General features: G+C 44.9%; 1 protein-coding gene across 1 annotated transcript in view; it reads left to right on the forward strand.

Moving 5' to 3' along the window:
• LOC106888688 (transmembrane protease serine 11E-like) overlaps positions 1-12,695 on the forward strand; it is a 54,904-nt gene that overhangs the window by 23,953 nt on the left and 18,256 nt on the right. The window contains exons 5-6 of the mRNA XM_014943090.1: positions 3,573-3,736; positions 12,267-12,305. Of these exons, the coding sequence (XP_014798576.1) occupies positions 3,573-3,736; positions 12,267-12,305 (203 nt within the window). The remainder of the gene's footprint in view (positions 1-3,572; positions 3,737-12,266; positions 12,306-12,695) is intronic.

Here is a 12,695-nt window from a genome sequence, read left to right on the forward strand (position 1 = left end):
GCTAAGGTCCTGTTCCTGAGTGACAGTGCCCGTTGCTTTGCAAATAAACCTCAAATGTCTTAATAATCACGCGCTAAAGCTGCAAGACTAGTGATAGCAGCCTCCAGATCTTATTCTTCTGAATGTATTTCTCCATCTTTCTTGGTTCTTCTATGGTTTGTGAAATCCTGCAGCTTGCTCTACCCCAGTTAGGCAAATCACACAAGTCCTTGTTTGAATGTAGGTTTAGGAATATTTTTCGATACTGACTAGAGTGTTGTAAGTGTAGACGAGGTTAGTTGAGGATCTGAGTGGCCAATCTGTAGGAAGCAGTAATATTTTTCATTACTTCTTGTTCCCAGGGATAAAGTGAGGAGTTTGCTGTGCTGGATGCAAGACTTGTATGCGCCAAAGCTTCTTTGTTTTTTCAAATACACTACCTTTACGCCTCTTTCAGCACTCAGACTGCACGCTCTTTTAAGCAAGGTCATTGTTGTGAATTTGCTTGGAAAGTACCGTGCATATTTTTGGCTCAGTATAAACAATGCCCTGATGACAGTGCCCACTGCTCACCGAGAAAGACAAAACAGGTCTTGGCTGGGTGTCTTTGGCTCTGGACCTTTGCTGTGTAGTGAGTGATTCCAGGCGGGCTGTACTTACCCCAGGGTTTCGAGAGGTGTGGTGTGCTTGCAAGAGTTGATAGAGTAATTCCAGTGTGGCACAGCACAGGAAGAGGAGTGGGGGGAGAGGTGAGGGAACACCTCAGAAATGCAGAGCAACACCCACAGTTGGATCAGATAATATCTGGAAAATAAACGGAGTGGCAATCAACGCTCAAGTTGGCACAGGGGAAAACCAGCCTGCTGGAAAGTTCACGTATAGCTACTCAGTCTCAATCATAGAATCACAGAATGGTTTGGGTTGGAAGGGACCTTAAAGCTCATCCAGTTCCAACCCCCCTGCTCTGGGCAGGGACACCTCCCACCAGACCAGGTTGCTCCAAGCCCCGTCCAGCCTGGCCTTGAACCCCTCCAGGGATGGGGCAGCCACAGCTTCTCTGGGCAACCTGTTCCAGTGTCTCACCATCCTCACAGCAAAGAATTTCTTTCTAATATCTAACCTAAATCTACTGTCTTTCAGTTTAAAACCATTACCACTTATATCACTACACTCCTTGATAAAGAGTCCCTCCCCATGTCTTCTGTAGGTCCCCTTTATGTACTGAAGACTGCTCTAAGGTGTCCCCGGAGCCTTCTCTTCTCCAGGCTGAACAACCCCAGCTCTCTCAGCCTGTCTTCACAGGAGAGGTGCTCCAGCATCAGATAATCTTTGTGGCCCTCCTCTGGACCTGTTCCAACAGGTCCATGTCCTTCCTGTGCTGAGGACTCCAGAGCTGGACACAGAGCTCCAGGTGGGGTCTCACCAGAGCAGAGCAGAGGGGTAGAATCATCTCTCTCAACCCACTGGCCACGCTTCTTTTGATGCAGCCCAGGATGGGGTTGGCTTTCTGGGCTGTGAGCGCACACTGAAGGCTCTTGTTGGGGTTCTCATCCACCAACACCCCCAAGCCCTTCTCCTCAGGGCTGCTCTCAACCCATTCTCTGCCCAGCCTGTATTTATGCCTGGGATTGCCATGACCCATGTGCAGGACCTTACACTTGGCTTGGTTGAACTTCTTGAGATTTGCACAGGCCCACCTCTTAAACCTGTCAAGGTCCCACTGGATGGCATCCCTTCCCTCCAGTGTGTCGACTGCACCACCGAGTTTGGTGTCATCAGCAAACTTCCTGGGGGTGCACTCAATCCCACTGTCCATGTCTCCAACAAACATGTCAAACAGCACTGGTCCCAGTACCAACCCCTGAGGATTGAGCCAGTGACCACAACTCTTTGAGCGTGGCCATCTAGACTTGATTCCTTATCCACCAAATGAGCCATCCATCAAATTCATACCTTTCTAATTTAGAGACAAGGATGTCACGTGGGACAGTGTCAAACACTTTGCATAAGTCCAGGCAGATGACATCTGTTGCTCTCCCCTTACCTACCAACACTGTAGCACCATCGTAGAAGGCCACCAAATTTGTCAGGCGTGATTTGCCCTTGGTGACGCCTTGCTGGCTGTCATCAGTCACCTCCTTATTTTCCATGTGTCTCAGTGGAGATTGCAGGAGGATCTGCTCCATGATCCTGCTGGGCCCAGAGGTGAGACTGACCAGCTTGTAGTTCTCCGGGTCTTCCTTTTTTCCTTTTTGAAAATGGGGGTTATGTTTTCCCTTTTCCAGTCAGCAGGAACTTACCGGACTGCCACGACTTCTCAAATATAATGGAAAGCAGCTTAGCAACTTCATCCACCAGCTCCCTCAGGATCTGTGGATGGATTTCATCAGGCCCCAGGGACTTATGTACCTTTGGGTTCCTTAGTTGGTCTCAAACCTGATCTTCTCCTACAGTGGGCGAAGATCCTTGAAGCAAGGACGTGTCTTTCAGCTCAGCTGTGAAATATTCAGCATGGCTTGGTGCGCTCATAACACATGGCCTTTTATTTGCCCTTCCCTGGTGATAGCAACAATGTCTGTTTCGTTTTCTTTCCTATCTGAAGGATACTTAAGACAGAGCAAACTGCTTTTAGCTCATCCCCTGTGTGAAGTAACTGTGATTCCACCTGTTGTGGATTGTGTCCTTGCTTCTTGGCTCGGGTTGGAGGAGGCACAGGAGAGAAGGTTCTTGTTTCACACTCTTATCTTCTCTGTGTAATGACCAAGGATAAGCCATCTGCAAGCACAGATCAAGATTTACTAGGCCAGATTAGACACCTTGGTGCTCGTAGTCTATGATCCAATCTCTTGCAGTATCTGATGCTTTAAGGAAAAATAAACACCACTACTGCGTGAATCCAGGCTGTTAGGAGATTTTTCTTCCTTTTCTTTCCTCTGATCTTACATCAAAACTGTGGAATTGTGTGTCCGGGTGTGGGAACTTTTCAGTGAGAGGTTAATGACCTCTTTTGTGGTCCATCTCTGGAACTGTAGATGGTGGATACACTGCTGAGTTTCATTCATTGTTGCATAACGTGAGGTTATTGGCCACGGTCTCCCACGAGGTTGCAGTGGTGAAATTGGGTTGGGTGGCCTCTCCCCTTTGCTCCAAGTACCTTTGTGATGATGACTAGAATTTTTTTTTCTGTGTATGTACGTGGCCCTGGAAAAATTTGTCTAGGTACCATTAACCATCTACCTGATGTTTCTGAAGTGCTGTGTATCCAGCTTCTCATTGCAATCAAATCAGTTCATTCCCTCCTGCTCTTGTGTCCCAGGCATGTAGTGACAGCTTTTAAAACTCCATTATTGAACATTGTTCTGGCCGTTTGTTCACAGAAAGCATCATGCTTCCTTCTAGCCTAAGATGGATTTGACCATTTTGCATTGGCTTGGATGTCTTTTGGCAATTCGGTCTCTCAAAAATACACAAAAATGTTCAAAAATGTATCTAATGCCTTACGTTACGTTGCCATTGCTAGAGGAGCTAGGAGAAAAACTAAGAAATGCAGAAATGGGCCGAAGGTAACCGGAGTGTGTTTCATTGCTTTGTAGCCCAGAGGCTGATGGTGTGATGGCAGAGGCTTTGCTCACCTTCTGGTTCTCCTCCACGGATTCTAGAGAAGCGCTGCGAGAAAGAGTCGAAAGGATCTTACGGAGGGGCCTGAGAAGATACACGGGGCCCCTGCGAATAAACGTCAGGTCTTCTACCATCTCAAGTAAGTACATCACATCTCTCCTAAAGGTAGTCCTTGCTCTTTCCTGATTGATGAGACTTGATTTGTCCCTTCTGATGATGTCTGTTACTGAGCCTGAATGGCAGTCTTTCCTGCTCATTGTTATGCATCTCCTAAAGGTAGTTCTTGCTCTTTCCTGATTGATGAGACTTGATTTGTCCCTTCTGATGATGTCTGTTACTGAGCCTGAATGGCAGTTTTTCCTGCTCATTGTTAGAACAAAATCAGTGGCATTGTATCAACCCTCCCTAAGTCTTTTTAAATATGCTCACCTTCTGGTTCTCCTCCACGGATTCTAGAGAAGCGCTGCGAGAAAGAGTCGAAAGGATCTTACGGAGGGGCCTGAGAAGATACACGGGGCCCCTGCGAATAAACGTCAGGTCTTCTACCATCTCAAGTAAGTACATCACATCTCTCCTAAAGGTAGTCCTTGCTCTTTCCTGATTGATGAGACTTGATTTGTCCCTTCTGATGATGTCTGTTACTGAGCCTGAATGGCAGTCTTTCCTGCTCATTGTTAGAACAAAATCAGTGGTAATGTATCAACCCTCCCTAAGTCTTTTTAAATATGTCTTAAATATGGATAAACGGTTGCTTTGTGTCTTTGCTTCTCTAAGGAGCCCGAAAGTGCAGAAATTACACTTGGATAACAGTGGGGAAACAGCCAATGCACTGATCAAAATCCTTGCCAATTCCCCAGGGGAAAGGGAAAGGAAGGGAAAATGTTCTAATCTATGGGACTTCTCAGTTGGGGATCTAGTCCCTTCTTTGCACAGCAGATCTGCATCTGCAGAACATGAAAATAAACAGAGCTATCTTTCTGATTTAGTGAATTACCAAACAGACAGTGAAAGGTGGGTTTGCCTCCTCTTCCACATTTCTGATCTGTTAGAGAATTTTGGTGCAGGCCAGATAGCTGTGTTGAAAGAACAAGAAGCCTGGGCCAGATCCCATACTGGATGGATCCAGACTCCCTCCCACTCAGAAAAGACCACTAGCAACCTCTTATTCTGCCTCTTGGTGCTTGAACTGGGCACGTCGTGTTGCAGCAATGCAATGAAACTCAACTACCAGCTCTCACACCCCCATTGTTTCTTGATAGGCCAACCAGTCTTCCCCATTGGAAGGGCTCAAGATGATAAGTGACGTCCTTCGGGCAAAGAATCCCCATTTCTCTGCAGTGTTGTTTATAGGCCAGGAGTTCCTGTTCAGCAAAGAGCACGTGTAAAGTCTCCCAGATAGGGGGAAAAAAAAAAAAAGTGTGTGGGCATCAACTAGAGAGATTCGAGGAGTTTTTTGGGTTTTTGGTTTTTTTTTAAAGACAGTCAGGTCACGATTTAGTGAATTTTGAAGCTTCAGTTGAATTTGGTGCTTTACATAAATGATAAAATTGGAAGGAGTACAAAAGTGCTTGTTAGAAAAGGACTGTGGTCTTCTCATGGAGTTATCTGTGGTAGCTGCTTTTATTCAGTCTGGTAGATGTGGGAAGTGACTCCAAATGCTGTTTTAGTTGCCTTTGAGCTGCACCAGGGCTGTTACAGTAATGCCCTAGTTGCTAGTTCAAAAAATTAGCTGATATAATTGAATCACAATGTTTTCATTAAATATTTGGTCTCAGTAAAAGATGGCATCTCGGTATTACTTCGATGAAGTCGTAGGATAAACTTTGTGTTGCTTTTCTTGGCTCTGCCAGCCTAACCACAAAACACTGACTACACAGGTCTGCTGCTCACGTTGTGCAACTCTTACACGTGACACGAAGGAACATAAACAATACCTGGCCATTCCTAGGAGACAACAATAAAGGGTTCCATTTGGATCTTTCTTCAGGAGCAGGATCTCAGCAGTGCTAGGAGGCTCAGGCAAGCTCCTGTTGGTGCTGCTGTTTAAGAAAACCAGGTTGACTCAAGACGAAGATGCTCCTCCTATGCTTTTGGAGGAGAAGTGGCTCTCAACTTACAAAGCTTGTTGTCTTCCTCACACCTAGAAGAAGTGACAATTTTGAACAGATCCTGGAAGTCCAGAGAGGGATCTAGGTTTTGAATGGCAGAAGCCTCTGCCATCACACCATCAGCCTCTGGGCTACAAAATCTCGCTGTTCCTGAAATACCCTGTATTTATTTATTTACTAGTATTTAAACCAAGGAAAATTAAGAAGCCCTCGATTTTTTTTCCATGCTCTGCAGCACCCTTCTAAATTTTGCTTCATTGTGGCCTTGATGTTTTTGTCAAGTAGGATCTTTGTTTATGTTGAGGGAATCGCAGAACATTTTCATAACAGCTTGTAAAAAAATTGTTAACCTGATCATTGCAATCACTTTATTAAAAGGTTCTAATTTGGGGGCCATAGTATCTAGCTTAGTTGAGCTAAGCATAGTTGGACAAATCCAGGTCAAGCACTTAGATTGCATGCAAGGAGGGTCTGATAAGGAGAAACTCCTTCAGTCTTCCTCACAGGATCTAATCATCTTGTTGTTCAACACCATGTCTCAGCTTGCCCTTCACTCAAAAGTATTTGCTTTGGGGATCAGCTCCAACAAACTCCTGTACAATGGGCACAACACTCGGGATCTTCAGCTGCAGTCCAGGGCAGCAGTACAATACTGAGTAGTCTGCCAGCCCAGTGGTAGAACTTGCTTTGCCTTTTCATCTCTGAGGACTGGGAATAAAGAGGGGATAAAATCTAAGCTGACAATGTTTTATTAGGTCAGTTTTTTTTCAAAGAGAGAGAGAAGCTTGATCCTAGAGATGTGAAAAAATAACAAGTATGGAAAACTTAAAGGAAAACAAAATAATATTGTCTTTGTTTTGTATCATCACTAAACAGTAGATGTTCTTTATACACGGCTTTGGTATTGGAGTATCTTCAGATGTGTTATTAGTGAAGTCCCTTGTTTCTCATTTAGCTAGATTTCATAGTCCCTTGGTCAAGGACTGTGATGTCTCCAGATATCTGCTGTAGCTTTGATTAAAAATGGGTGGGGATAGAGACCTTGGTGCTTGTGTACAAACCCCACTGGAAACCCAAATATTTTACAGTGTAGAATCAAGCAAACTAAGGCCTGTCTTCTCTGAACGACAGTGCAAGAGCCAGCAAAATGAGATATCAAAGTCAGTGACTTGGAAATACCTATGTTAGGACTTGCCCTTCCACTAGCACTGAAAGAAGGTGTTGCAGTTTGTCCTCTGTATCGTTCTGGCACCAAAGAGATCTCCTACAAGGCTGAATTCTTTCTCCCCAGGGTTTCTTAGTTGCAAGTAGAGTCACCTCACAGCTTGCATCCATGTTAAGCAAAGCATAAAGTAGCTTGCCAGACTATTTCCCTATGTCAGGTAGGTTGGAAGTCTCCCAAAATGTATTTTTGGGAATGTACTTCTGACGTCAGAAAGAAACTGGTTGCAAGATCACTGGCACTGTTCAAAGTGAGTAGGAAGTATTCCCACCTGTTGCACAGCCAAGGGTTTTGGCCATGAACAATGAGTCATGAATGGGTTTTGATCAACAAGTCAACTGTTATTGTTTCTATTTATCTGGCATCTGGGGCTTGCTAAAGCTCCTTACAAATACAAAGGACAGAACCTAGGGGACAGATTCTCACTTCTTTATCGAGTCGTCTTTGGCAGACATGCAGATGACTGTCTGACCTGCGTGACTGAGGAGCATTTCATCTCAATTAATGTATGGAGAAGTCTGGGGGTTTTTGTACTTCACCAGCCACGACAGCAGCCCTGGGGGAGTGGAACAGCACATGCATCTGTACGTTGGGAAACACGGTGGAGATCTGACATTCCCCCACTTCCATGCCATTAGTTTGGCACCTGGTGGTACATTTCAGTGTTTGCAAGAGTCTAGAGACTGACGGAAATGGGGTAACACTGAAATGTATTTTAAAGTGAATACTTTGCAAGGACATGCTTGTGATGAAGGAATTAAGCAGGAAATTATCCTGGCCTGACTTCTTAGATGACCCAGATAAGTTGATTTAATTGATTTCTGCACTCAATTCTTATTTTTCCCTTTCTCTGCCTTGCCTGCAGAGGTTGGGCTGCCCCTACTGTAGTAAGACCTTGACTGTAGCTGGAAGAAAAATAATGCCAAAAACTGTACCAGCTTGGAAACTCACTACAGGACTAGTACGTAGTTGTTCATGCAGATCCCTCCTCAGGCTGCAGGATGCCTACATGGAGTTGTTGTTCATCTGCTGTGAGAAGTGGACCTCTGTCTGTCTTCATGGACAGAATGAAGACGTGGTTGACCTCCCTGCTGAGCCCAAAGCTCATGTTTTGCCATCTCTCAGGAAACTCCTGCATTTCCTTTTGGGTACAGCTTTTGAAAGGTGGCTGAACCTGCTGCTCACTGCTCTCATTCCCATTTCATCCCGGTACCTCAGGCCTTTACGGTCTTTAATGTAATTAAAGAGTATTAGAGTAGAGCTATTATCCCTACCTCTGTCTGTGCTGCAGGAGATGCACTCCGTGACATCCCTCTCAGCCACCTAGTTTGGTAACCTACTGACACGTGCCAGAGACCCTTTTTTTTGCCTGCTTGCACTGTTGTTACCCTAAATAACACTGAACTAGGTGACATCCCTGTTCCTCATGCAGCTGAGAATTTTGTAATTCTCTCTCTTTTCAAGGAAGCCGTTGCTAAAATGTGACACAGGACAGTGGGGGAAATGCTTCCTCTGCTCCCTGGTACATTTCACAAATCTGTGCTTCAAATGCATCTCCAAGAATGTGTCATTAGTACTGAAGCATGTATTCTTTCTTAATATTTTTGATGTTTACAATCCTCTCCTCCCTTCATACCCCGTTTAAGATAATCTCTCCCTTGTCTTCTCTGTGTGAAAAAACAACTTGAACTTACACAAGCAAGATGCGGGAACTTGATATTATAGAGGATGAAACACGCAGTTTGCCTTTGAAGCTAAGAGTTATGTTATGACATATAGAAAATCACGGCTGGAAACCTTGAAAGAAAATCAAGTTTCTTGTGGGAATCCACACCTGTGAAAAATTATGTAATTGGGTAAAGTTGTATCAGATTTTTAAAACAGATTTCTCGTCTTGCCAAATAGATCCGCAAACTTTGGGCACCCAAATCCCTTTGAAATCCTGGCCTTAAGTGGCTATTGGATATAAACAATTACCAAAATAAAGATGCTTTCCTGCTCTTGCTTACTCCCCTTTTCTTTCCATGTTTGCTCAAGCAAATATGTTGAGGAGTAAAAAGAGGTTATTAATCTTAAATAGTCACTGCAAGTCACAGTTCTCATTAGCCAGAAATTAAGGCCAATACTTCAAGGTTGTTTTAAGGTTATTACGTTTAGTAAATATGCCAAATAACTGTATTAACAAAATTGCTTGTCCAGTTGGAGAATAGAGCCCTCTTCTGAAAGATGGAATCCCGAAGCTGCGTTTTAATAGATTGCCATGATTTTAATTTAAACATTAGTTTTCTCTTTTACATTAAGGAAGCTCTAATTAAATGGCAAGTCCCATTTTACAGGTAGGCAATGCACGTTCAAGTTGAACTCGTTCTTGTTTACAGTGGAAGCCTGAGCACTGTTTTCCTAAATGTGGCACAAACAACTATTTTTGCAGCTGCATGTGGTCGGGACAAGATATGACACTTTAATTGTTACTAATTGATGCTTTTTCTTGGTAGTGCAAACAACTAGGGCAACTAGTAAATGAGCAGGGCAGCGAAATTGTCTCTCGTGCCTTACAAGTGATTGCTTCAAGGCAAGGGCTTGCAACACGTTGGCTGGCACAACGCAAACAGCTATGCTGTTGACCAAGCCAAAAATGTCGAGCTAGTAACAAAGGAAGGCAAGCCCCTAATGAGGTAAGACTGTAAGCAACCTCATTTTCAGCAGTATCGGGTAGCCCAAACTCTCCCTGTTTTTGATGGGGTCGGCTGTGGGCTGGGCTTGGTGTCAGTTAGTTCAGGTTCCCAAAAACATGCGTGCTCGGGGTTTGGGATCTTGGTTTTGAGTCCTGGGGTATCGTGTGTCCTTGATCTGCACGATGGGTTCCTGGGTCTGTTGCCAGACAAACCTGCTTTCGCCTCTTAAAAAACTCCCTGTTGAGGTTTTCTCTCCGTTTCTCCATTTCTTCAGGACTCGCGTTCCAGCTCCCAGTGTGGGATGCAGGGTGAGGGCACTGGATCTGGCAGAGCTCTCAAGCAAAGCAGGGTCACTGGCCTTTTTTCCTTCAGCAGTGGGTGGGTGGGAGAGCACTGCATGGTTGTGATAGATTACAAAATATGCTAAAATTCAAAGCCCTACAGACACGCTCTTTAAGACTCGCAGCACGTGCGTGGAAGACTCGTTTTTCCGATTACGCACAAGTCGTCTGGAGCTGGAAGCAACGGGTCCAAAATTTTGCCCACCTGAGGTTTGTATTTTTTTCTGGGTGCCTGGTAAAAAGGCAAACAGAGCTATATGCAGGTGCCTGGGGGATGAGCTGCGTGACTCACCGCACACCTCGGTGCAGTGAGAACATGCCAATTGAATTGCTTCCGGCACCGCGCTTCAACAAGCTGGTTGCTCCTTTTGTCTTCTCGATGAGCTTTGCAACATAATCTAAGTGTTAATAATTGACTGCAGGCTTTATAATTAGGCATCATGAGGTAAATGGCTCTCCACCCAGAGAGGAGCTAAAAAAACATTATTATCAATATTGCACTTGAAGGCAAAAGGTGCCCTTTCATTGTTGATTGCATTTGTTGGTTTCTTACCAGTTTCCAGATATAATATATTAAAATGACCCAAAGCATGAACTAGCTCTGAAGGTTGTATGAATTTCTAGGAAGACCTTGGATGCTTATCAGAGTTGAAATAAACAGGTAGGGCCAGATTTTTCAAAGCACTTCTTGCCAATATAGACGTAGGGGTGAAGTACCCAAATCCTTAGCACAGCTTGGCACCCTTTTTTTTTTCTCCTTTCCTTATTTTGGGACTTACCAAACAGTAATGATTGCACCACTGCTGAATTCCTCCACTGGCCTCGCTTTTATTGTCTGGTATTATTATGTTTTGAGGTAAGGGATCGTGGCAACAACCAATCCTATAGAAATTCACAGGATTCAGCTGGATGGGGAATGGGGGTTGTGGTCAGTTCATCACAGATTGTCTCTGAAGCTCCTTCCTGCTCAGGGAGAGGACTCCTCACACTCTTCCCCTGCTCCAGGTGGGGTCCCTCCCCTCCCACAGGAGACAGTCCTCCATGAACTTCTCCAATGCAAGTCCTTCCCATGGGCTGCAGTTCATCCTGCAAAATGAGGATATTAATTCTGTGTAGCTGCAAAGGGAGAAGAGAAATTCGGGATCATAGAATCATAGAACAGTTTGGGTTCAGCTGCAAAGGGAAAAGAGAAATGAAGTAAGCGGGTACGGGCAGGGATCCGCTCAGAAAGGCTCTCCAACCCAAAAACGTGAAGTTGTGGATGCTGGGCAAAAATTGCTATACAATTTAAAAATTGTATTAAAAGTGTGATTTTTAAAAATTATTTTTATTTTTTATATTTGTTTTGCCTGCTAGCAGCTAAAATAGTAGCTTTTGTAAAAATAGCATTCGGGATCATAGAATCATAGAAGGGTTTGGGTTGGAAGGGACCTTAAAGATCATCGAGTCCCAGCCCCTGCCCTGGGCAGGGACACCTCCCACCAGACCAGGTTGCTCCAAGCCCCATCCAGCCTGGCCTTGAACCCCTCCAGGGATGGGGCAGCCACAGCTTCTCTGGGCAACCTGGGCCAGGCTCTCACCAGGGACGAAGGGGACTAGACTTATACTTTGAGCCAATGCTTATTATTGCCAGTGTGAGTGTACTGTATTGTCCATAAACATACAATATGCATATTAAAGGAGGGAATCTATTGCTAGAACCTGCTGTGCCATGCAATAGATTGCTATTAACTCTTTTAGTGTCTCTTTCAGTGTTAACAGTGTGCCAAACACCCTGTTGTTCAATAAGATAGGAGAAAAGAGAGCGAGCCACTGCTGTTGTAAGCTGGCACTGCTGCGGTGAAGTCAGTGCCTTCTGATGGCAGAGGGTGTGAGCACCAGATCACAGAATTACAGAAATACAGGATCTTCATGGTTGGAAGGGACCTTTGAGATGATCGAGTCCAAGATCTCCTCTGGCCCTCGCTCTGGTGTAAAGTGCAATCTCTCCACAACAAATCTGTGCGCCTTGAGTCACGCAAGACTTGCTTTGTCTGTACTGCCCTCCAGAAACATCAGGGTCCTGCAGGATGGCGGACACTCTGGTCCTGGTCCTCAGGGGATATTGGCTGTCTGGAGAACAACAGGTGACACCGTGGAGAAGCGCAACAGCCAGCACAGGAACGTGACCACATATGAGCTACACTGGTTTCTCTAGCAGCCCCCCTCAGCCGTACCTCCTGTGGTGCCCTGTGCTCAAATAGCTGTTGGGTGGGATGACCATGCCAGTGAGAAATCTTATCTGTGCTCTCCTGCCCTTACCCTGACTGTTTCTCTGTTTCAGATATGGAGACGAAAAGAGCAGAAGCCCTCTTCAATGACAGTAAGTGAGGGCTTTTTAAGCCTGGGAGATCTCCAATTGTTTTCATTACCATTAATAATATCTGAGCGCTTTTCCTGGTCCTTAACAGCCTTTTCTCATCCTCTAATCTAATGGTCTAATGAATGTGACCTCGTACTTCACACAGATGAGCCGTGTGTTTAGAAATCAATCTCGGTCCCAAGAAAACTTTTTTTTATTCCTGTCTTCTGGGGTATTTAGGAAGACTGGCTTGAAAATGGTGCTGATGGGGTGAAAATCCCATCTAGCCTACACCTACTGCTGAGTTTCTTGCTCAGATTTTTGCAGTGGGACGTTCCTCCTCTTAAAAACAGCAGATGTTCTGTGAGAAGAGAGCAAACGAGGAGAAAAGAGCGAGTGCTGAGGGCTCTG

Source organism: Calidris pugnax, unplaced genomic scaffold (assembly GCF_001431845.1).
Source record: "Calidris pugnax isolate Ruff unplaced genomic scaffold, ASM143184v1 scaffold16, whole genome shotgun sequence".
Taxonomy (NCBI): Eukaryota; Metazoa; Chordata; class Aves; order Charadriiformes; family Scolopacidae; genus Calidris; species Calidris pugnax.